Source organism: Haplochromis burtoni, unplaced genomic scaffold (assembly GCF_018398535.1).
Source record: "Haplochromis burtoni strain Fernald_Lab_line unplaced genomic scaffold, NCSU_Asbu1 Contig_255, whole genome shotgun sequence".
Taxonomy (NCBI): Eukaryota; Metazoa; Chordata; class Actinopteri; order Cichliformes; family Cichlidae; genus Haplochromis; species Haplochromis burtoni.
Window position 1 is genome coordinate 512,760 of NW_024582616.1, and position 26,718 is coordinate 539,477.

At 40.7% G+C, this 26,718-nt stretch overlaps 1 protein-coding gene across 1 annotated transcript; it reads right to left on the bottom strand.

Annotated features, from left to right (window-relative positions):
* Positions 1 to 5,055: 5,055 nt before the first annotated feature.
* LOC102303594 lies at positions 5,056 to 18,088 on the bottom strand. Its single transcript, XM_042227340.1, has 5 exons — positions 17,163 to 18,088; positions 10,307 to 10,328; positions 10,123 to 10,206; positions 9,632 to 9,880; positions 5,056 to 6,812 (listed from the first exon to the last, which is right to left on the bottom strand). The coding sequence occupies exons 1-5, from the start codon at positions 17,535 to 17,537 to the stop codon at positions 6,274 to 6,276; spliced, it is 1,269 nt and encodes a 422-aa protein (XP_042083274.1). The 5' UTR covers positions 17,538 to 18,088; the 3' UTR covers positions 5,056 to 6,273.
* Between the last annotated feature and the right edge of the window lie 8,630 nt (positions 18,089 to 26,718).

Below are 26,718 nucleotides of genomic sequence, written 5' to 3' on the forward strand. Positions count from 1 at the left end.
AGAGGGGGCGGGCGAGTGGGGAGTCAAGTGGGCCTTTGCTCAGTCAGTATGTGAATGTGCAAATGGAAGAAGACGTCTTGCAGAGTTGGTGTTTATTCATATAAACTGAATCAATTTGCAGACACAGTCGAAATTGAGGAGAAAGGAGCGCTGCTCCTGTCTTCTCACCGTCTCCTATTGTGGATCGGGGAGGAGGCGTGACCATAATTACTGCAGGCAATTAGCGAGCATAGGCTATGTCCAAATGCAGTGGAGGTGAGTGTGTGTGTGGGGAGGCTGCTCGGATTGTTTTGACACCTCCGGGAGAAGACCTGTGTAGTTACAGGGGACGTTCCCAGCGTTTAGTTTATCACCAGGAGAAGTTTGTGCGTGTGTGGAGTAACAGATGATTACTAGTGGAGAGTCTACAAAGTTATGCTGAAATTATAAAAAGCTCTTCTTATTTCCAGCCAGCAAACTTCCCGACACTGACCTGTGCACGGCGGTGATTAGGGTGTGATTTTCAGTGATCAAAATACTTATCAGTGAGTAATTGTACTAAAATGTAGGTAGAACGATGAGCTAAGACTTAAAGGAAACAACAACGATTCCTTTTTATTGTAATCATGTTTTTATAAGCAGTGGTTACTCGGGGCTAATTCCGAAGAAGAATGCTTTTTTAATTCCAGAGTGAAATCAATGAGAAATATTTTAGAAGATATTGAAAACAAATTATACTCTAAGTATTTATGCAATAAGCATAAATACTTAGAGTTTTAGGTTTAGGTTGTCTGTCTGCAATAGCACTGAGCTTTATACATACATAGAAGTAACTTAAACATGACCTGCAAAGACTCAATTAGAAGTATAGGTCTGAATTTAATTACTCAGGTATTCAAGACATGGTATGGTTGTGTTTGTCAGTCAGCACAAAATCTCAGATTGTGTGACTATTCAAGAGACTTAATTTGCTTAAAATCTGCTACTATTTCAACCCAGTATTGTAGAGACCTGACAAAGCTGGCAAGCTAAACTCAGCAGAATTCAGTTCAATTCAATTTTATTTCCAGAGCGCCAAATCACAACAGCTGTCACCTCAGGGTCCTTTATTCTGTAAGGCAAAACCCTAAAATGATAAAGAGAAAACCCCAACAATTAGATGACCCACCCATGAGCAAGCAGTTGACAACAGTGGAAAGGAAAAACAAGAAGAAAAAGCCAACAGAATCAGGCTGAGGGAGTGGAGTCCATCTGCTGGTTGGGGGTAGATGGCATAGTATTTTGCAAAGAAAAGCGTCTGGACTTCTTTAAGTTGCTTGAAGACTGTGGGGGGATACTCCCACTAGGTTATATCTGGGACTCTCCACCATTTGACCTTAGAATGGTAAATGGCCTGTATTTATATAGCGCTTTACTAGTCCCTAAGGACCCCAAAGCGCTTTACATATCCAGTCATCCACCCATTCACACACTGGTGATGGCAAGCTACATTGTAGCCACAGCCACCCTGGGGCGCACTGACAGAGGCGAGGCTGCCGGACACTGGCGCCACCGGGCCCTCTGACCACCACCAGTAGGCAACGGGTGAAGTGTCTTGCCCAAGGACACAACGACCAAGACTGTCCAAGCCGGGGCTCGAACCGGCAACCTTCCGATTACAAGGCGAACTCCCAACTCTTGAGCCACGATCGCCCTTAGAACTGAAGAAGCTTCTCGGATGAGAGGTGAAACGTCTTCAAGCAACTTAAAGAAGTCCAGACGCTTTTCTTTGCAAGCTCCTTTGACTACGATGACCTGGATGACTGAGAACCTTCACAGACATGGCATAGTATTGTTAAAGAAAGATTTAATAATTATATGTAGTGCGGTACTTTAAAGTCTGGCTATTTCAACAGTTAGTATGTTTCTTCTTAGGTTCTTTTCCTGTGTTAAATGCATTAGTCTGTCATGTTTTTCAAAATATCACTCTGCAGAGTAAAGGTGTATAGATAGATCCACAGACTCTGAAAGATCAGGTCAAGAATAAAGAAATTGGCAGCTAGGTGCACTTTTGGGGGGCCTCTTTGAACAAGAAGACCATTCAAAGTAGCTACTTCACAGGATGCAAAAGACAAAAAGTGAACAAACACAAAGAACCAAAAGAAAATATAAAGAAGTATAAAACATAATGAGATCATAGAATAGAGAAGACGTGTTTGATTTAAAAGGTGAATAAAAAAATCAACTAAAAACATGCAACTGAAATGCTCAATTATAATTATCTCAAGCACTTGCAGTACTTGAGCAAAAGGGGGGAAAAGAAAGTGCTGTGCAGTTCATGTTCAGAGAGCCAGAATACGACAGACGTTGCCAAATGTGCACACATGGCACGACACGTTATCCATCCTTCCTGGCAGACTCCCTTCCCGCCCTCCCCGCTCTCTCCTGTCGGCCCTTTGAAATCTGCATCACTCCGTTCTCATTTCTGTTTACAAGGCTCAAATTGCTTCCACATACTTTATTTGTAAAAGTCGATAGATGTGCAGAGGGGAGAGAGAAGGAGAGAGCGAGCTGTGCCAAAAGCGGTCACGGCACATGCATTTTTTACTCGCGCGGTAAATACCTCCACCGTTAAACATCAACACGCAGTCATCCTGATGAGTGGTCCGAGAGGCGACAGTCTAACAAGCTTCTCCTGACTCATCAGTTATTACCGAGTCTGACCCGCTGCTTAACTGATTTCGTGCTTGCATGAAATGAATGATGCTCAATGTAAAGTTGGTCTGAGTTCCACTGCTACTCCTCCTCCTCTTCAAAAGTGCCCCTGAAGAACTTCTGCTGGTTGATGCTTGTTTTAATTGCAAGGATTTTTCTTTTTCAATGAGATTTACTGTTTGGGTGGTCTGACTGAACATTGGAAGACAATGGAATAGGAAAGAAAAGGCAAACAAGCGCTGAAGACAGGCAGGGAGGAGAGGATGGTACAGGAGGGAGTTGCGCAAAAGGCTTTATTGCTTAATCACAAGTCAAGTGGTCAAGAATGAATGTGAATATCAGCCGAGCCAAGAATAAATAGTCCTCGGCACCAGTGGTTCTTCCAGCGGGGCTTGGAGCCCTGAAGATTGAGGAGAAAATGAAGGAAAGTTTATGGTTTCATTATTTTCTTTGCCAGAGAATCACAAAATGAATCTTTCCCAAACTTACAAGTCCAGAAGTGTTTGGAACAAAGAAAATAAACAAAAAAGAAAAAAAATGAAAAAAGGGAGGTGCAAAGAAAGGAATAAAAACATTAAAAAAACCCAAAACAAAATATTACAGATTTGACAAATAAAATGGCAAAAACAGTACCACTTTCATTGTATACTATGCAAAATATAGTATGTTATTAGTGTGGTGAGGCCATTAGTGAAACCAAGTGGAGCCAGAGACCTAACAAGGCATGAAATGTCCAAAAAACACAACTTTAAAGTTTTTTGTTGTTTTTTTTAAATCTGCAGATTAAAATGAATTTAAACACCAATAACAAAGAAATGAGCAAATAGCTGTTTCTGTTCAAAGAATGAACACACTTATGGCTCAGAATGGTTTCACACTGACGTATGTAACATGGCCAGCTAGTAAAAGAAAATTCTATTTCTACAGAAAAGATCAAATGAAACTAGAGATCTTTGGCCACAGAAACACTGCTTAAAAAGATGAGAGACATACAACCCAAAGAACAGTGTGCCCCACAGTGAAGCACGGTGGTGGGAGTATGCTGCAGTATGTCCAGAAGTGGGAATCACACTAAGGTGGATGTTTCATGAATATATAAAAGGGTATGTGAAGATTTCAGGAGAAAACCCAAAGCGCTCAGCAACGAAACTGGGTCTAGGTCACTGGGCACAAATCAGGATTGTCCAACGTGTTGAGGTCTCCCAGATAACTTCTAAACCAGCTAAAGATACTAAGGATAGATTCTAATGAATGATTTTTATTTTTGAATATATTTTTCCATTCTGGAGAAGGATTTGTCTGCAAATAGGGTGGAAAAACTAAAATGAGCCACCAAGTTGGTCATATATCCAGTAAGAAGCCTTTGTCCAATCAGATGTCTAGAAATGCTGATCAAGTGTCCAAATATGCTCCTATCAAGACAACACACTTCTTTAGGGATTTGCTAGAGATATGAAACCTCAGTGAAATTTTAATAACCAGATTATGTGTTCAATTTCAGTCCCTGTCAACAGTTTTCAGACATATCTGAAAATTATGGTGTATGAGGTCAAACGCTGGTTTCTTTATTTGTTCTTGCTGTTGTTGCAGTAATACAAGTGGTCACTGAAAGAAGCTAGGACGAGTAGGAGATAAAAACTGCATGGGTAAAATCAAGAAAGAAATACAATAAAAATGCTTCAAAAGTGTGCAAACGTCTTGATGCATGCTCAATCATCCAGGTAAGTAAATCTCCAAAAGTTGATTCTGTTCCAGATGAACAGAATCAACTTTTGGAAAAGTGTGCAAAGTTTCCTCAAAATAAGGTTTAAAAAGTGTTTGTCCCATGCCTTACAGTAAAACAATTGTGAATCTTGATGGCATTACCTTGGGACCCAATCACGCTATGAGGAATCTTGGAGTCGTTTTTGACCAGCATACGTACTTCAATGCTCATATTAAACAAATCTGTAGGACTGTTTTCTTCCATTTGCACAATATCTCTAAAATTAAACAAATCCTGTCTCAGAGTTATGCCAAACAAACTAGCCCATGCATTTATTGCTTCTAAGCTGTATTCTTGTAATTCATTATCCCCAGGATGTACTAAAAAATCCTTGATTGCTGATGTTTTCTCTGTATTATTGTGGGATCTTTACCTTACAATATGAAGCGCCTTGAGGTGACAGCTGTTGTGATTTGGTGCTATGTAAATCAAACTAAACTGAATTGAATCTTTACTGTGCACATGTATCAGTGGAGAGGCAAGACAGATGCCATCTGTGCCATTTCTTCAATAGATTTGTCTTCCAAATTTATGTGTGTGCCACGTCTGTCTTATAATATCTCAGACAGCTTAACATGCACATCCAGATATTTGCAAACAAAATAACTTTGATTTCAGTGAGTGCACAACACAAATAGAAACCACTTTATTGTGAATGCTGAGCTGGCACAGCACATAAAGTAGTCATTAGACCTGTGACTGCAGTAATTGTGTAATTAATATAAAGTATTTTATAGCTAGGCTTTTAGTTCAAAAGACGTTCCAGTAAAGTTTGGTTTTCATTAAAAAAAAATGCAGTAAACATTCCTCAGTGTGTGCTCTGTGTGAGAAGACTTTATACATTTGTCTTAAAGTCTTGTCGGGTTTTAATGAAGATTTGACACTGTAATTACATAGTGTTGAATAAAGATTGTTTCAATTTAATTGATTTCCCTGTTTGATTCTTCTTAAAGTTCAATGAGCAAATTGGCAATGTAAAAAAGTATGCCATTCTATTAATATACTGTATGCTGCCTTAAAAATATGGTCTGAGCCATTTGATCCATTAGGATGTCTTGGAAGTGAAAGCAGATGGGAATCACTCTCTGAGCTCATTCCTTTTTGTCCAGTCCATCACCTGCTGTCTTTAATTTATGCATGCTGTTTTGTCTTTTCCCTCTCTGCTCTTTTAAAGTCTTTAGAGGCCCTATGGGTTTCAAAGGGTCAGAAAGGGGCAGGCTTACTGTCCTATCAAAGACAGGCTGCAGGATAAGCGTAGTATACCACCTGTCCTTGGTGCTCAGTGTCAACACTGCCGGTGTCGCTGTACTCATGCATCATCATCTCAACCCCCGGCTACTTGTACAGTGTTTCTTCCTATGCACACACACACACACACACACACACACACACACACACACACACACACCTTGAAATCCAAGACTAACTGAGCAAATGCTCAGAGTTAGTGCTTCTGCTCTCTCTCTCACACGCACAAACAAATGTGCGCACTATGAGCACAGGACCCCTACTGTCTGACAACCATCACACAGAGACAAATCAAGGAGTCCTGCTGCTAAAAACCCACCCTTTCCTCACACTTCACATCACAGAGGACTCTTTCTGGCCCAAGCCAAATCTGTGGGGGTTGTTTAGCTGAGAAAAAGGTTGTCTCCTGGTGAGAAAGTCAATTGTAGGTCCGGGGGTCACGCAGGGAGTGGAGAGACACTTCCAAAAGTCTGTGAAGATTAAAAAGGAGCCTTTCAAATGACAGCTAAAGTTAAAACTACACAGGTCATCTGTGGGAGTTTTTTTTTATCCTTCTATTGAAGAGAAGGTTTCACAAGCTCTTCTTATTAGGGTTCAGTTTCCTGTCCTGTTTTCCCTGACTGAAAGGTCCCAGGAACCCCCACATCTGGAAAGGAAGCCAAGGTGGAGCATGATGATCCAAAACTGGACACCAGACCTGAGTCTGAGTCAGAAAGTGCCAGCTTCTCAAACTTCTGGATCACTTTCCTAACCGACTGAAAGGGAACCTCTTGGCGCCACTCACTTCTGCTGTTTCCATGAGGCTCCCTGTAGGTTGAGCTCTTACTAAGAAATACGTAAACAGGTGGGGGTAGGCCACAGCGCAGTCTCAGTCTGCCCTGGCCCAGGCCCAGGGCTGGGACCACTCCAGCATTGCTGAAACGTGTTGGCAGTGTGGCGAGATGCTCCTGGGTTAGAGGGTTGTGGAAGCTTAGGGTCCCTCCTCCAATGTTTAGGAAGACCCCAATGGTTTTGATCTGAGGTGGGATGGTACAAAGTTGCTCACAGTTCCCATCATACACTGCCCAAAAAGTCAAACTGTGCCTCTCAAGCCACCAGCCATTAGAACCATCCACTGAGATCACACCTGAGGGAGACAGAAAAGTTTCAGTTTTCTCTGCACTTTTATGGATTTGGTTATGCATTAAAATAGTCTTTAACAATTCCTGGCTCTGGGGATAACACTTTGGCCAACGCTCAAATATCCCAATAGCCATTCAATTGATTTTTACAATATTTTATTTATTTATTCTCCTAAGACGATGCATCTGTTTGACTTTGGTGGCTTTCTTACTTTTCCTCTTGCACCACCATGAGGTTGACATTTGTAGTGTTTATAGACACTATCAGATCATTAGTTCACATTGCTCAATGCTTTTATAACGAGTCAGCTTAATTAATGTTATTCCCATCTGTGTGGCTAAGTTAATATAATGTAACTAAAATAAGCTGACAACTACAATAATTTAGGGTTGAAGTAAATAGCTTAAGGAATAAATCAAATGCTACTATAAACTGTAGGCATTTCATTGTGTGTTTGTTATTTTTGCTTAGTGGAAATTGTTGCTCTTATTTGTCTGTGATGTAGTCTGGATGCTGAGGAGGTGAGCCACCAACTTGGTGGTATCACGGATAAACAAGGAGAAGACAAAAGACATCTTTCCTTGAAACACCACAGATATACCCCTCCTGCATAAATGATGCCCTCCGGGACCATCACCGCAGCCTGGACAGGAACAAGAAATGCTGTGATTCATAGTTATGAGTTACAACACTCTCAACGATATTGCCCAAAAGAGTGGGAATAACTAAAAAGAATATTTAAATCCAAAAGAAGTGTTGAGTTTTTGTTTAATGTAATAAGTTTCTTTTTATGTTAAATCTTTGTTTTGTTTTAATTTGACTGATTTCATTTCATTTCATTTTTGTGTTGTATTGGCAAACAGAGTGAATAAATGTCTTTACTGAGTGTCATCTACAGCTGGGTACTGTTCTGATACTGTGAAGTATAAAGTTGGGCGACTATGAAAAACAACATTTTAACATTGTTACATGCATGTCCTCTACGATTTTATATCTTAAGTGGAAAACTTTAATTTTTTGTGTTTTTTTTTTTGTTGGGCAACATGGTGGTGTGGCGGTTACCACCATTGTGTCACAGCAAGAAGGTCCTGGTTGAAATCCGCTGGCCACCTGGGACCTCCCAGTGTGGAACTTGTATGTCCTCACTGTGCCTGGATAGGCTATTTCTGGATACTCGAGCTTCCTCCAACAGTCCAAAGATGTGCATGTTAGACTAACTGGTGATTCTAAATGAGCTGGAGGTGTGAATGGTTGTCTGTCTCTCTGTGTTAGCCCTGTGACAGATTGGGAGCATGTCCAGTGTGTACCCTGCCTCTTGCCCTATAATAGCAGGGATAAGCTCCAGCCCTGCCTTAATCTTGGATCGGTTGAATATAATAAGATCCAATGATGTTTATTCAGAAAAACACCAACAAGGAAAACTCAGTTACTCACATCAGTGCCGTTGAATGTGATTTTAACCACTAGAAAGCATCTGATCTGTCACACACACATATATGCACAAACACAAATCCAAATGTCTTGATGCATGCTCAATCATCCAGGTAAGTAAGTCCCAAAAGGTTGATTCTGTTCATCTGGACGTAGCGTTTTCAGTGAGAGAAATGTTTCGTCACTCATCCAGGTGACTTCTTCTGCCTCAGCTGACTGCAGGTTTCCCCAACCTTATAAAGAGTACATTGCACAATGACTGAAACTAGCACCACTGAATGAACAATAGGCTGTGAAGTCAGTTCCTTGATCATTAATACGTACATTCTCATGACCATTTATTAACAACTACTGATCAAAGACCATTGATCATTGATCAAAGACCACTGATGGCTGCAATCACAGCATTTTAAGATGGCGAAAGATGTACCCTTAGGCCCCCTCCTCAATTCAGACATGGTCTTTCCCTTTTCATCTGACCGAAGAATGATGGACACCATACATTCTTGCCAGTCATACAGTAAAACATATCCTGTTTTCTTGCCCCTTTTTAACTGGGGAGACCATTATTGACCAAATAAGCTTCATGTTGTATTCCATAAGATTTGAATTTAGTGACTGACAAATAAACTCATTACACTAGAGTTTACTGAGGTCAAAGTGAAAAGACAATAAGGGCTGTTTTAATATAAACTTGTGTCGTAAGACACTTCTTGTTCTAAATGGAAGACTTGTCCTCTGTTGGCCATTTAAAAGAATGCAGATTTAACGTTTGGCTGTCTTCTCAGTTCTCCATTGTTATCAACCTGCTTGTACAGCACAGAAGAAAAGAGGAGGGAAGCTGTAATGCTACTGATTTAGACACTGTGTGTGTCTTCCTATGTGTGCCATGGATAATTAAGTTGTTGTCATATTTTAGAGAACCAAAGCCCTATTGAAGGAAAGAAAGACCACCTGACATCTACTCCTATTTCTGTTATCATAGTGCCAGTCTGGAATTCAGGCAGAAGATGGTGAGATAGTTCTCCAAGATGCTTGGAATAAATGTGCTTACAAATTGTGTGCAAATGTAGATTGCAAATGAGGCCTTTCTGGCATGTAAGGGTTTTTTTCTTCTGTTAAACATTATTTTACACTACAATTTTAGTGCCAAAGACATTTGTACACAGTGTTGCAAAACCAATTGCCAATTGTCTGTCAACGAACTGAGAAAATGCTGGCATTCTGAGGTATGAAGTGAGTTGATTACATCTCCATGTGTTTGAGTGTATGCAGGTTCATGTGAGCAGAGATCTGAACAAACCCTGTCTTGCTGACTAATAGTGAGGATTTCTGGAAGCATTAAGCATGCTGGCATAAAACCAAGCAAAACAAACTCAAAAGGCTTTTTACCAATCTTGTAGATGGAGCTATTACACACTTCCACCTCCCAGTAGTACTGCCCCCGTGCAATTACTACATCAGCACGAATATGATGGAGAGTGCCTGGGTCTGAGGTCATCACAGGTCTTCTGATTTTGCCTTCTGGAGCTGGTACAGGGGGATTCTCTTCGTGGTAGGTGACAGTTAAAGAGGAGTCAGAAAGACGGAGAGATGGTGGGGCAGTTGAAGCATCAAGATGATCCAGAGCAAAATGCAGTCCTAAATTAGGCCAGAGTAAAAAGAGGACAGAGCAGATCAAGTACAGCATGTAAACACACACACACACCTCTCTCTCTCTCTCAAGTTTTTTGTAAAGTATCATATTATATATATATATATATATATATATATATATATATATATATAATACTTTATTATATATATTATATATTTATTTATATATATATATATATATATATATATATATATATATATATATACACACACACATGATTACCTACCAAAAACAGAAGCCTCCATTTCCCCCTCCCGTAGATCTACAGCACCATCCACTGGTGTTATCGTGGAACTGGCAACACTGGAATCTGGGCCAAAAGAGGGAAATGTGTAGGTTACCTTATGAGAATCTTTTGGGTTGTTGCTTGAAAGTGAGGTTGTAATACTTACAGTATAAACTGGTCTGACCTGTTACTTTACTGCTGTCCTCCTAAATGTGGCGATGTGTGGTGAGAAATAATGAAATACAGAAGAAAAATGCCAGAGACATTAGTCATACAGCATAATAATCCATTTATTTATTTGCACAATCAAACTTTCCATGACTCTCTGACATCTCTCTTATTTAATCACAGTACCCATCTGAGATTCAGGATGAAGCATGTATTATTTATCAAATAAATATGCCAGAAAAACCAAACACATTTTATTTGCAGCAGAGGTTGTTGGATTGGATTGTTAAGTAATAACATAATGATCCTATTAATATGACCATAATGACCCAAGTTTTTAAAAACCTCACAATGTTTTATTAATGAAAAGGACATCTTGGATAAAATTTCAATATGGACACTGGTCTTAGAATTAAAACCTTTCATTACAAGAATTTTGTACTTGTTATTAATCTCTGTCTGTCTTTATCCTGTCTTCCTTCTCTCACCCCAACCGGTCGCAGCAGATGGCCCCGCCCCTCCCTGAGCCTGGTTCTGCCGGAGGTTTCTTCCTGTTAAAAGGGAGTTTTTCCTTCCCACTGTCCCAAAGTGCTTGCTCATAGGGGGTCATATGATTGTTGGGTTTTTCTCTGTATGTATTATTGTAGGGTCTACCTTACAATATAAAGTGTCTTGAGGCAACTGTTGTTGTGATTTGGTGCTATACAAAATTGAATTGAATTGAATTGAAGAAATTCAAACTGAACAGCAACATATTATTGCTGAAACTTCCCCTTGTCTGAAAATTTGTCCATTTTCATTGCCTTTTTAATCATAGTGCCTTAAAAAACCCTATCTGCCCCCTTATTGATTTGGGCTTTTTTTTTGCATATATGTCACACTTGAATGTCTCAGATCATCAAAAAATATTGGACAAAGGTAACCTGAGTAAATATATAATATAATATATAATATATAAGCATTTTTCACTGATAAGTAAATACAAAACCATCATTTATAAACTGCATTTTATGTTTACTCTTGTACAAGAATGACACTGTAGGGGTATAAAATTTTCCTAAATCACAATTAAGTTAGTAATTGTGGCAGTAAACCATTAAACCTCACCAGTTAAAACCTGACTGGTCTGTATTCAAAATATAGATCTGTTTATTGCTAGTACATATATATAAAATGTTGATGACTCCACCTTTTTTCAAAGATGTTCTCCCTCCTTCTCCAACCTCACCCAATCTGTGCATCTTAGGTGACAGATGACAGGTGGGTAGTCGCTTCTCCTGACTCTTGACTTCAAGCCATTGGTATTAAAGCTTTTTCACATGACTGTAGTAGTTCTAGTTCCCAGTCTGTTGATCCATCTGATTCATCTTTTTGGTTGTACCTGTTTGTTTTTGTTTTTACTCTACATCAGTCAGACACTTTAGTCTATAGCGCCAATCTTGTTGAATGAATGGATAAGGGGATTGAAAGGGGTTTTATAAAATCTGTCTTGCTGTTTTTATATTTGCCTTCATCAGAGGCACTAGTAATAGTTAAATTACATTTCAAAAAGGTTACCAAAGGGGATTTATTTGACTGTACAAAATTAACCCATAAGAACCCACGGTGACACCTTTACACATTGAGGAAAGTTCCTGTTAAATTTTCAACATTGACTTGCTCGTAGTTTTCCTGACACTGGACCTTTTATGGGACACTGAGTATTTTATTTGGGGTAGTGTATATTGTCTATGAAACAAAATATCCAATGCCCCATAAAAGGTCCAGTGTAATGTAACAAAGCAATAAACAAACAACAAAATACAAAAAAAGATTTAAAAATGTGATTATCACTTCCCACAAATATGATACACAAAAAGGGTTGAAACAGCAGGCAGCACTTAGAATTGGAGATTATGTATCGGAATTTCAGGAGCAGGACCACGCCTCCAAACACGCTCCTTCCGGCTGTCATCTGGGTTCCCCCAGTTCTGCAAGCTGATCATTCTTGTTTACGTGCCCCACCCTCCCTCCCTCCCTCCTTCTTCTCCATTCTTCAACTTCTTCAATTCTATTAGTACACGGGGATCTGCCAGGCCCGGGAGCCATTGGCAGTCCCATTCGAGGCCTTCCCCAAACCGCAGCTCAATTCATGTCAAAGCATTGACTTTTACCTAGTAAAACACTGTCAAAGTTAAAATGAGGACATGGGCCCAGCTAGTGAAATAATAGATTTGAAGAAGTGTGCATGAAGAGAGAACATGGAACAGCTTTATCAAGTAACAGCTCTGTTAAAGACACTAACTAAATAATAAATAAATACATAAATTCTACTGTAAAAACATTTCTTTAAAAGAAAAAACCCTGTAATTTTAGTAGGCCGAATCTGATCTACACAACTGGTGTCTGATCTTGTCATAGCTATGTAAAGCTTGCAATATGTCACAAATACAACGACAACTAATAACAGTGACGTGAGCAAAGTTACCAAATCTTAGGTCCAGAAAAGCTTTTGCCGTTTGTATTTGTTAATTTATGTCAACAGATATTTTTTTTATAACTAGAGCCTGAGTAACATTAGCTTGAATACTTTAAACAGAATATGTTTTGACAATAGTGCCAGTGTGACACTCAGCACTGCATGCTAACACATGCACTTGCTGTTGTGCTTATGGGAGCCTGGCTAGGCTCACAGTTTTCACATAAAGCCCATCCCTGAATGGATAATTATCTCAACAGGAAAAAAAGCTACAAGGTATCTTTTGATTTTGAAAACTAAAGCAGTTTTACTGTATGTGGAGTAGCCAGACTAAGCTAGCTTAGTTACCAAAAAAAGTACATACAATAGTAAAGTACCTAACTCAAAACTCGTCATACAGTTAACTTTATTCCTGTAGATGTTTATTGATATTCATTACTTACTTGCTGGCCTTGATGTGCCATAAGAAGGCAAACAGTATAGATGTTAACTTTAGGTACACATTAAATAAGCGGTAACCTGAATTCTAGGCATGCTGGCAAGTGTATTTTGTTTTCTCTTGAAACACTCAGACTTGTTTCCATAGGTTTCAAGTGTTTCTGTGCTGAGCCAAGCAATGCTGTTTTGGCTTTTAGTGTACCTTGGAAGTATTAATAATCTTTTAATTTAATTAATCTAAATCTATCTATCAAGAGCAGTGTTGGGACTAACGCGTTACAGTAACTACGTTATTATTGTGGTAACGAGCACGGTAACTAGTTATTATGCCAAAATCAGGAACGCGTTACTCGTTACTGGGATTTAGATAGGTCGTTACTCGTTACTTCGTGTGGTGGCTATCGCGGAGCTTCCACAGATTCAGTAACATTAGCAAGTGGTGGAGGCCAGCAGGTGGATGAAGGAAAAGGGACGCAGAAGGAAAAGAGACCCGAGGCGGCCGCCGGTCCAAGTGTGAACTGAACTTCAGGTAAGAAGTTATGACCTGCAGTCTCTCTGGGTCAGATATGAACCAAGTTTAGGTGGAGTTTATTTTCGTTATTCTGACTTTTTCCGTACTGCGTGCTAGCTAGCATGACGGAGTTTCTATACAGCTGGGTGGTGCTATGAAGTTAATGATGTTGAACTTTATTTTGTTCATAAGTTATTAGAGTTGCCAACCGTCCCGTCTGGTATTCAGAGAAAATATTACGCGTTTCTTATTGAGGTGAAAAGGAACAGTTTGTCCCGTAATTCAGCTACAATGAAAAAGGCACAAAGCTGGAGTTATTCTGTGTCTTTGCTGCACAGCTGCCTCTTCTCTCATTCTCCCCCCTCCCTCTCCCGTTTCTACTTCAATCATGAAAACTGATCAATGATCAGCTGATCGGCTCTCTTGTTTGTTTATCGCTCACTTTGCGCCAGAAAGAGGAAACCAGCGGATGTCGCGCTAAACAACAGCAGCACGTTTAAGCTTGATCAGCTGTTGTTAGAATTTATTTAATATTAATTTCTAGTATCAGCTGATGTTTGCTGGAGCCACAGCTGCAAAAAAGCTGCTGGTCATGATGTCGGTTTGGATATGTGGTGAGAGGGAAACATGAAGATGAAACCAGGAGATGTCCTTACTGAATCATCAGAGCTGAACAGGTGATGGAGAAACAGGTTTACCTTTTAGGTGACATGAATGAGTTGAAGGGAAGTTATGAACTGTTTCTGAGAGACAAATAACACCAGGATCCTTTTTTAGGTAGCTGACAGCTGGTAACTGTGCAGGTGCGGATCTAGCAAAGTGTTGCCAGGGGGGCCATGTAGGGCATTAACAGGGAGAGGGGGGCACAAAGAAATACTTTTCTTTCTTATTCTCATTTAAAATGTCTGCTTTTAAAAAATAATTATCTGAATCTTACAACAAACGATTGATAGATTGATGCATATATACCATCAAACAGTGTACATCACTGTCACAACAGCGTTTGTTTTCATTCAAAGGCTTTATGATTTTTCCTATAATGGTGGGCCGGTCTCTAGTCAAAATGCCCGGGCCAATTTTCTGTCCCAGTCCAGCCCTGTATGCAGCTCATCTGCAGTCTGGTGTTACCTACATCTTCCTATTCAGAAGGCAGAATTTCCGAGTTCTGAGTACAATCGAAAGCACCACGACTGCAGTTTTTGTGTTGGATGTAAAAGGCGCACATGACGCTGTGACGTAGGCTAGAATCATGGCAGCAGTCAATGACGGTCCAGGCGTGGGATTTCTCTCGTGGAAATATGCACATTATCTTTTCCTTTCTATTGGTAGGTGGCACAGTGCACTTGTGGCAAGTAAGCAAGCTAGAAGACTGGCAAAGTTATGGAAGAAACACATTAACAAGAGAATTCTGAGTAAAACCAAAGTTACTTTCCCTAGTAACTAGTTACTTTGAAAGTAACGAGTAACTTGAAGTAACTGAGTTACTTTTGAGAGAAGTAACTAGTAATGTAACTAAGTTACTATTTTAAAGTAACTTACCCAACACTGATCAAGAGACACTTGTTTGATTACGGGTTTTTGGCTACTAGTGTTGTGCAGGTTTTGGTATCGATCCAGTGCCAAGTAAATACAAATTCAGTATTGGTGATACTGATAATTTTAACTTATGTAAGGACTTATGTAAGGAAGAGTAGTGTGTCAAGATTTATGAATGACTGATGAATCATCATTAGTTTGCCAATTATAAACACACTCTAGGGACCATTAAATACCGGTGAATGTACTTTGTACCATACTTTGTTAATGCAACAAATTCCAACTTTCAGCTTTTTATCAGTTTTTTGAAGACCTGAAATGTAAATTTGTCTGTCTTTGAAACACTTCAAATACATAATGATAAAATAGAAATAAATAAATAAGACAGAATATGTTTCTGTTCTAATACAATAATTAATTCATTATTATATTTATTAATTTAATCTACAAATGATACAATATAAAGGTAATCAGTCTGTTAAAATAACAACTATGATGACCAATAATACGTGAGTACAGAGTCAGTCTCTGTGCTGGGGTTCTAGAGCTGCCTGAGGGATATCTTTCCTCCTGTTCGTTTCTTTTGCTTTTCCTTCCAGGAAAAAACTTTTTTGTGTGCTCCTTCATATCTTTATATAAGTTAATAATGGTTGAGGGACCAGGAGAAAATTTCCTTCCATCTGCTGCGCTTTCTTACTGCAGCCTACATGTTGCTACTCAGAGCCGCTGAGTCACATGACCGCAGGACAAATAAACACACCAGAACAGGAAAGAGGGTGACAAAACAAAATGTGCAAGCATCGGTCCTCTCGTGCAGAGAACTGGTGATTGCACAGACATCTAGTGCTGTGTGATACTGCAGATTTTGGTACTGATCTGATACCAAGTAAATTCAGGGCCAGTGGTGCTGATACCAATACTGATACAGATACTGATACATTTAACCTATAAAGGCAGCATGTCATAATTCATGAGATAACTCTTAGTCAATTTGCAAATTCTGAACACATTTTATTTAACACTGCAAAATTATGAGTTTTACTTTCCACAATAATGACACCTTGCAGCTTTTCATGTATTTTTAAACTGGGTTTTCTAGAGACCTGAAATGTAAATCTGTCTGTCTCTAAAGCACTTAGGGTCAGCTTGCTGTTTAAATGCTCTATATGCTATAAATAAAATAGTCGTGACAGGTAACACAAAAAAAGATCAGACATTTTTGATAGGGCATGTTTGAGGTGTATTTTTTCATAAAAAAAAAATAAAGAAAGAACTTTGAAAATCAAAACAAAGTATTGATCCTATCCCTCTAGCATGAATCTTATACCAATTCAGCATTGCTATCAATACAGTTGGATAGATTTGAATTGGATAATTGGTTTTGCTTGACTGGTGATTCAAAAGCAGTGATGTTGTGAGACTGGTCGTTGTGTGTTTCAGGGGTTAAGGGAGTCTCAGCACCAACTGACAGACTCTTCTGGCTTTATCTGTTTGTTTTTTATTAGCGCTGTCACATTACAATTCATAATAATGGTGGTCAACAAAATCCCAACAATATTATTGCAATACATGTGTGAAATGTGGAAAGGTATAATAGCTAATAAGTTTTAAAGATATTAGGTATGATCTGTAAGTATAACTGCACAAAAGCTTACAAAAACAACAGTGATATAATCAAGTCATGATCTGGGTTATAAATGGTTATTGTCAGTGCAGTATTATCTTACCAACAGTAATAACTCCCTCTTGTGAATGTAGCATTGGAGAGTTAGGATTCGGAAGTGGGTTAGACAATCTATTTTTTTTTAAATGTGCTATCAGGTTTATGGCTACTATCCCAGACCCCAAAAGGCAGAGTACCTACCTAGCCTACCTAGACCACATTGTGTTTAAGTGGAAATGCCAGAATTTCCCTAAAGGACATCCGACCTGCACATGTGGCGGGTGATCCTCAGGTGAGGCCTCTCTGTTGACATGATTAGATCTCATGCTGGGATGTTTTGGGAGGCAGGATATGGCAGATGACCAGGTCAAGCACGGCAGCTCCACAGGATGCCGACAACAGGGGCACCGCACAGAGCACATGGGTTGACGGCGTAGCCTCGCTCCCTCTCCAGCTGCTACACACTGACCACACATGGTGTGAGAGCATGGCAGGATCAGAGTGATGTCATAGTCTTGTTTACAAGCTGGACAGTGGGGGAACTGCTGCAAACAATCTGTGTCTTTGTCCTCATCCTCTCCCCTTCTGCATCTTCCCACAGTCAACTCCTTGCTCGTTATTTCAGAAGAACCGTGTTTCATTGCTATTTAGGTGTTCTGTCCAAATGCAATGTCATTGTAGATACACTACATCAATTTTTTGTTTGAAATCCACAGCTGTCTGACTGTATGTACACAGCCATGGTCTTCACAAGGCATCAGTCAGTAGAAGCAGCATTCGAAATCCGTTCTTCCAAACAAAAGAGACCACGCGTGCAACGTCTGTTTATAAAGATGTCCTTTTAGCAAACCACAGAGATGTTCGAATGGGAAGTGGTATCCTCCTGTGGCCTTTCACAAAGTGAAACTGCAGAATAGGAGGAGCCCAGCTGAATAGATGTATTCTTGTTGTGGTGTCCAGTATGCCTCCCAGCTGGTTATGAAGGGGTGAAACCGGTGGAATGACCAAGCAGATAAAATATGGAAAGACAGAGAGACAGACAAAGAGAGAGAGAGGGAGTAGGAGAATATGATTAGTGGGGAGCAGGAGAGAGAAGGCCAGCCTTTTGAAAGGTACTTATTGCCTGGCGTTGCCATGGTTATGGCTCTTCCTGCAGAGACTCACAGCTGCAAGATAATGCACCACAAAAACCCACTTGTGCATGCAGGCATACACACACACACACACACACACACACACACACACACACACACACGTGCACAAAAGCTTGCAAAAACAACAGTGATATAATCAAGTCAGGATCTGGGATATTATTTGGCACTAAAAGATCAGTGTTTTGTACGTTAAAACAATAATTAACGATGACAATGTGTGTGATAAAAACATCTTAGACAAGCATGAACAGACTTCTGTGATCAGTGTGATTATCTGTTTTGGCAAGGTCCCCGGTATTCCTCATGGGAATTCCTGTGAACCACGATCACATAGTTGCAGTATTGCTTAACATAATACCAGAGAAGTTTGTCAAAGCCTGTAATCTCAAAGGGCTCACACCAATGTATGAATTTGTTAATGTAGCATGGGAGAGTTAGGATTCAGAAGTGGGTTGGACTAAGCAATTTTTTTTCATATTCAGAGAAGGGTTTGGGGGGGCTAGTGACATATGGGTATTTTCTGTCTTTGCAGCAGTCAAGATATACAGGAAGGTGGGGACAGAGAGAAGGGAAAGGGCCGTAGGTCAGACCCGATCCCAGGCTGTTACGCATCAGGCAAGTGGCACATGTTCCCTCGCTCACCCACTGAGGTAATTGGCGCTCAAGAGGAGTTATTCGATTGCTCCAGTGAGCCAAATTCATACATTTTGAAAATACTACACCATCTGTCCATGGTATCCCAGCTACCATGGGGTGAGAGGCAGGGTAGAGACAGACAACAGACAACCATTCACACTCACATTCACGCCTATGGGCAATTTAGAATTACCAGTTAACCTTACCCAACTTAGTGCATGTCTTTGGACTGTGTGAGGAAGCCAGAGTATCCAGAGAGAACCCACAGAAACCTGGGGAGAACATGCCAACTCCACACAGAAAGGCCCCAGCCAGGTGGTAGAATCCAACTCAGAACCTGCTGATACTAATATATTGCGAAATAGTACCGAAGTTCACGTATAGACTTGTTGTTATCCCATAATACTTTCAGCTATTGTACTTGTCCTTGCTGATATTTCTTTCAACAAGCTCCACCTTCTTTCTTAATGACTCACTTTCTCAACTGCTATGTGAAACAGTGAGCCTGGAGTACCTGAAAAGAATGCTCCCAAAGTACAGGTAGCACACCTGAGGACCTGAAGGTTCAAACCAGATATTCCCTTTAAAAGAACTGTCTAACAATGCCTCATGAAAATAGGGCACATCCATACAAAAACATTGACAAAATATTTAACTACATATATTTAGTTTATTTGAGAAAATACATTTATGATGAAAATATCTCTTGCTGTCTATTACACTCTACATGTGTGACTGCAGTGACAATTAAATGACCTGAGTAGTGTGCAAAGAATATTTTTGCATTTTGCTCACCATATAGAGATCACTCGGGAAAGGCGAGTAGTGAGTAGCTTCCACTGCTGAATTTTCTTGTCTGTGTTTCTGGTGTAATGGTTTACACAATCATTTAATAAACAAAAGATTCACAGCAGGAGACACAAATCCCTTTGGGGTTGTGTAAGGAAAGGCATATGGTGTAAAAAACAAATCAAAGATGGGGAGTGGAGTTTCTTGTTGTGGTGACCTCATGTGAATATGGGAGCTGCTGAAAGTAGCTTGCTGTATTTTCTGTCTCCTGTGCCACACCCTTGCAGGAAACATTCAAAGAATGCCACTTGAATATAAAGTGCATTCATGGGGAAACCTCAGCTTGCTTGCTTTACCCATATAGCATGCATGTCTGTTCTGGAGAGGGTCTCCTCCAATGGTTTCATCACTTTTATTTTGGTATCTTTTCTTTCTATGATGGTGATCCAAAACAAACTGGATTCCTCTATGAGCAATAAACATGGCTTTGTCATGGCGAGTGAGATGAGCCGTGTGGAAAATAAAGGAGGATCCAAACGCAGGCACTTGTAAAAGGTGTGATGGTGGTTTATTAAACACAAAATAAAAATGGACAAAAGGCGAACCGAACAAGGACTAAACTAGACTGGGAACAAACTGACTACAGGGCCCTATTTCAGGAAGCTGGTTTATGAAAAACGATACTCAGGGTTGAGTAACCCCGAACTGTCCAACTCGGAATATTCGGTTTCAGAAAGGCTGATAACAATTAGTTCAGTCAACGCGGAGTTGCTTTAACCCCAAGTTAAGCGCGCGCACGAGGATACATAAAGCCCTGATTAGTGGAGCACAGATTAAGCGAGTCACCATGGAGACGGAGGGAAAGAAGGCGCGGTCAATGTATTTTACAGCGCTTGAGGCCGAAATTCTGATGGCAGCATATGCCGATAACATGCAAATTCCGCGGAAAAAAAGTAACACAGCCTCAGCTGCAAAAGAAAGGGAGCATGCATGGCAAAACATAGCCGACAGAGTCAATGCGTGAGTGTTAATTTAAACATTGATCTAGGGATTTCCACCCATTTAACACGTTATTTTATTATATTTTATACATTTTATTTTGTGATGTGATGTGAGCGCAGGTGCAACCCAACAGGCCCCAAACGTTCCTGGCAGCAAGTAAAAATGAAATATAAAAATATAGTCCAAACAGGTGAAGGTGTAATTGTATTATGAGCCATAGTGCTTGGTCTGTTTGTCCATGTAAATCAATTGCAGTTAGAGGCTACATTAATTTTCTTTCTGTAAGCACTTATTGAAATTATCTGAGCACATTACAAGTACATATTTGCTTACTCTGTATGCTCAAATGTGACCCGTTATAGCCAACAGAAAAAAAGCGGAGGCCCGAAAAACAGGTGGGGGTCCTCCACCACCACCACTCACAGAGGCTGAGCAGTTGGCTTCCACATTTGTGATAATGTTGGCAGCATCACATATGATCTTCACAGTGCAGAGAACACAAATTAGCATCCATTACTATAATGAAATAATTTGTTAGTTTGAAATGCTACAGGGAACTATGTACCTGTACATTAATGCTGTGGAAAGACTTCCTGTTCACATAGTCTCCTTCATTTACTGAAGGAGCAATGATTGGAATGTGAGTGCCATCTGTATACAGCCAATCACGCCTGGGAACCGTGAAAATAAATGTAAAATTTAAGTAGTAGTTCAAGTATCACCACATCATGAATTAAGTTTTGTTCATCCTGATACCTGCAATTTTGTGGCATCCCTCTTTGATAAATCTTGTGGGTCTATGACCGGGGAACACCACAAACGAGTACAGGAGACGTTTCAGTGCAACTGTAACATTCCTGACTGCCCGACAGACGGTAGCCTTGGAAACGTGCTCAGCGTCACCAATATTATACAGAAAGCTCCCGTTTGCAAAAAACGAAGTGCAATACAAATAATATGTACAGAACTGAGAGAATGTCCGCGATGTGTCACATGAGCAATATTAGGCCTGAGGATGTTATTCAAATAAATTATAGATTGTGCTGAAAAACGGTAACGTTCACACAGAAAATCATCAGGAAATGATAAAATGTCCAAACGCGCTCTAATCACTCTCTCCCGGCGGAGAGCTCTGCGGAGAATTTGGGCTTCAACATCTACTGGCTCTTCAAGGAAGGGGCACGCCATGTCTGACACTTCCTACAGTCAGGTTTCCGACAAAGAGGCGGAGAACGTCAGGGTTAGTTGAAGTAAACCTGCTAGGGGGCAGGTTAGCTTCACGGAGTGTGTCGTCATAGTAACTCACTCAGAATTAATCTAAACTCGCTTTGTGAAACCGAAAACCCAGAGTTTTCGTTAACTCAGGGTATACTTACTCAGAGTTTGCACTAAACCGGCTTCCTGAAATAGGGCCCAACACAAACCTGAACATGAATGAAAGCGAGCAGAAACATTTGGCGGTTGACAGTAGGGAAACACACAGATGACGCAGGGTGGAATACACAGATGGACCAGCAACTACAAACACAGAAGACACGACTTAAATACACTCAGAGAATCACAGGGAGATTACACACAGGTGGGAGACACAGCTGGGAGTCATTAACGAGACGAGAGGTAAAACTGAACACACTCACATGAGACGCAGACCTTCACAATAAAACAGGAACAAGAAACCATCACACTAAGACGCAGACTCGACATAGAGAGACAGACAGAAAATGACACATGAAACTAAACCCACACAAAACATGAGAGCACAAATCTTAAACCCAAATAAACAGAAACATGGAACTCTAACAATAATAATAATCATCGCACCCAAAACCACAACAATCATTCAAAAAATAAACTAACAATCAAAACTCAAAATACTGGTTCGAAACTGACCCAGAACTGTGACAGGCTTGACCATTACTGGATGTGCCAATAGCAGCAGTTGAAACAATGTTGTTGTCACAAAAGCCTTCTCTAGCCTAGTGCCTTATGACCCAAAACAGAGCACTATAAGAGCGAAATTAACTACAGTATTTCATTATGAGTTCCATATGTCTGCATCATGGTGTCATAACTGGTTACTATAGTCTGGGTCTATGTGGTGCCTCTCTGGTCTTATTTGCACTGAGGAACCAGAGTCAAATATTAACTTTGGGCTAAGTCAAATACACAGACTTCTTTCTCTAAAAGCTCACAGCTAGGGTTGGGTATCGTTAGGTTTGATCCGATACCAGTACCAAACCGGTACTTTTGAAACGGTGCTGGTGCTTAAACGGTGCTTGAACCGGTGTTTAAAGAATGGAGAACACACACTTTGTCCAAAAACTTCGCTTGCAGAATTTTGAACACAGTAACAAATCAGGTCGATTTCTAGCTAACCAGCTAAAAATAAATAAAGAAAAAACAACTATATGTGCTGCTAAAGATTTATCGGGGAACACAATATATGACCCTGGAAGAATAAACAACATTTTTAGGGATTTCTATGAAACTTTATACTCACCACAAATAAACCCATCTAAAAATGAAATTGATCTGTTTCTTGACAACGTAACTCTTCCAAAATTACTAGACAGTCAAGCAATGGAACTGGATTCGCCACTGACGACCAAGTGAATCTCCAGGAAGCCCTGATAAGTATGCCCAATAATAAGGCTCCAGGTCCAGACGGCTTCCCTGCAGAATTCTACAAAGAATTCTGGACAATTTTGGCACCAGTATTCCACAGAATGTTGCAGGAAATCGAGGAAAATGGCAGACTACCACCAAATATGAATTCTGCCAACATTAGTCTCCTGCTAAAACCAGGCAAAGACCCTTTATTTCCCTCAAGCTATCGTCCAATATCCTTATAAATGTAGACCTTAAAATAATCTGCAAAGCTCTCTCAAAGAGATGAGAGAAAATGACCCCCCTCTTAATTCATCCTGACCAAACTGGTTTCATAAAAGGTAGACTTCACAATCGTAGATTACTTAATTTAATAGACTACTCATACAGATAAAAACATCGAAACCATAATATTATCTTTAGATGCAGAAAAAGCATTTGACAGAGTTAATGGAAATTTTTATTGCAACTTTACACAAATTTGGTTTTGGACAACTCTTTCATAAACTGGATAAGAATATTATACAATTCCCCAACAGCTCGTATCAGAACAAATGACCAGACATCCTCCAGCTTCTGTCTCCTGAGGGGCACCAGACAGGGATGCCCACTCTCCCCTTCACTTTTTGCAATTTTTATCGAACCTCTAGCAGCAGCATTTAGACAGGCTACAACAATTAAGGGCATAAAATGTAAGAACATAGAACATAAAATCAGTCTCTATGCGGATGATGTGTTGCTTTTTCTGCAAAACACACAAACCAACCTCTCTGAGGTAATTACTTTAATAAACTGGTTTTCAAGAGTTTCAGATTATTCAATTAACTGGCCAAAATCTACAGTTCTCCCCATTAACTGCTCCTTCCATAATTCTTCCTCTGCCCCACTGCAATCCGGAAATATTAAATATTTAGGTATTAATGTCTCTCCTAAGCTTTCAGACTTAACTAAATTAAACCACATCCCACTTCTAAAGAAAGTAGAAGGCGATCTGACTAGATGGAAATCTTTACCCATATCACTCATGGGAAGGGTCGCCACTATAAAAATGATGATCTTGCCAAAAATAAATTACTTATTTTTGATGATCCCTAACAAACCATCACAAGATTGGTTCAGATCTCTGGATTCATATATTTCCAAATTCCTTTGGAAAGATAAACCCCCGCGTATCAGCTTAAAAACGCTACAAAGAACCAAGGATAGAGGAGGATTAGATCTGCCTAATTTTCACCAATACTTCTTAGCCAACAGGCTTCAGTTCATCTCAGAATGGTCAAAACATACCTTCTTAGATGAGCCCTGGCTAGATGTTGAACAGGCACTATGCAAGGATCTAGAGATTTCAGACCTACCATTTATTAGCTCAAACATCAAAAGACATGAATGCTTTAAAAGTATCAACATCAGCTTTTCTCTGACAGCATGGTGGGAGTTTCTAAAAATAACGGAGTCTTCATTAATCCCATGCAAACGTACACCTATCTGGAAAACCCTGACATATTACAAAACAATAATATGATTAATTTCCCAGATTGGAGTGGTAAAGGAATAAATACTTAGAACATATATAGAGGAACAGAATTTATTCATTTGACAGACTAGTTCACAATATGGGATCAACAAGAAAAGATTTTTAGAATATCAACAAATTAAATCCATAGTAAAAAAGAAATTTAACCTCAGTCAAGTTGAATTACAAACACCACCAAGTGCGGCACATTTCCTTACTCTTAAATCCCCCAAATTATTATCTAAAATATACAGAACACTTTCTAAATTAGATGAATCAATATCCCTTCCTATTGCAAAGTGGGAAGCAGATTTATCAGTCAGCTTAGACCAAAACTTCTGGTCTCAGGTATGCTTAAAAACCTTTAAATTGATTAAAAATCCCAGTCTGCAATTAATACAATACAAAATACTACATAGAGTGCACTATACAGGTCATCGGATGTTCAAGATGGGCTTTACATCTTCCAACAACTGCTCACACTGTCAAGGCAATACACCAGACAATTACATCCACGCTCTTTGGTTCTGTCCACCAGTGCAGAAGTTTTGGCGCGAGATATGTGAAGACTTATCAAAGTGTCTGAAATGTAACATTCCAACTTCCCCCTTAGTGTGTTTGTTGGGCAGCTTAGATAATGTCACTTCAGAAAAGAATATAGCCCATATGGTTTTCACTGCCCTATGCATAGCCAAGAAAACTGTCCTCATGAACTGGAAAAATAAAAAAATCTTAATTCTAACCAATATAGAAATTATCTATTAGATTACATTAGTCTTGATACAGCCTCTGCCACCACATCAGATCAATTGCTCTGGGCTCCTTTGATCAGCTCCATCACCTAGTGGGGGTGGGGGGTCATAGTTTGGTCCCGCCTTCACTGTTGTGATTGGTGTGGGGGTAGGGACAGGCTTAGGGCGTCGGGGGGTTCCCCGGAGGCATCTTCCTTGGGGGGCTCAACCCGGGGTAGCGGTCATGTCCGGTTGGGGCTCTTTGGCTCTCGGTGACTGTTTCCTCGTGGCTGCGTGCAGCGGGGCTAGGGGAGGGTCTGTGCTGACGGACGTGGGTTACTGACCTGGTAGCCTGTCTGCCCCTGGGTGGGTCCGGGATGGGCGTGAGGTTCTGGGGGCGCTCCGTCTCTGGGCTGGGGCCCTGGCCGGGCCTCGGGGCCTTGGGTCCTGGTTTGTGTGTTGCCGGGGTTGTGGGCGGGTGGGTGCATGGGGGCCCATCCCTGGCGCAGGGTGCCGCCGGTGCGTCGAGCCACCTGGGGGGCTCTTCAACTGGTGGGGGAGATTGTCACACCTTGCAGGAGCTTTCCTCTCCTCAGGAACTCTCTGCAGGAGGGGGAGATACAGGAGAGGTGGAGGAAGATCTCAGCCTGGGCGTCTATTGTCTCATGTAGTCAAGATGATTGTCTGTGAAGGTTCTCAGTCATCCAGGTCATCGTAGTCAAAGGAGCTTGCAAAGAAAAGCGTCTGGACTTCTTTAAGTTGCTTGAAGACGTTTCACCTCTCATCCGAGAAGCTTCTTCAGTTCTAAGGTCAAATGGTGGAGAGTCCCAGATATAAACCTAGTGGGAGTTTCCCCCCACAGAGGGACAAAAGGACCCCCTGATGATCCTCTAATCACCTGAGCCAAGGTGTGAAACTGGGTGTGGGCCCAATCAGCCAGAGTTTCGTGAGGTTAACGCCCACTCACATCCTGGGCCATCTGACCTCAGGAATTCGCATGACAAGGTGAGGCCAGGTTTCACAATGAACCCACCTGAAACTCTGGCTGATTGGGGCCCGCACCCAATTTCACACCTTGGCTCAGGTGATTAGAGGATCATCAGGGGGTCCTTTTGTCCCTCTGTGGGGGGAAACTCCCACTAGGTTTATATCTGGGACTCTCCACCATTTGACCTTAGAACTGAAGAAGCTTCTCGGATGAGAGGTGAAACGTCTTCAAGCAACTTAAAGAAGTCCAGACGCTTTTCTTTGCAAGCTCCTTTGACTATGTAGTCTGGAAGATGAGTGGATGGTGGGGTGGGTGCAGTTTTTCTGTGGTGGGGTTGGGTGGACTGTCCCGGGCTCTGTGGGGCCGGGGGCGCTGCTGCGCTGGGCCCGGTCTGGATGGGCC

Coding starts and splice junctions, on each gene's coding strand:
- LOC102303594 (XM_042227340.1), bottom strand. CDS start 17,537: ATGAAACACGGTTCTTCTGAAATAACGAGCAAGGAGTTGACTGTGGGA. Junction 10,329..17,162: donor ATCACCCGCCACATGTGCAG/GTCGGATGTCCT, acceptor CGCCACATTTAG/GAGGACAGCAGTAAAGTAAC. Junction 6,813..9,631: donor TAGCTCCATCTACAAGATTG/GTAAAAAGCCTT, acceptor TGTCTCCCTCAG/GTGTGATCTCAGTGGATGGT.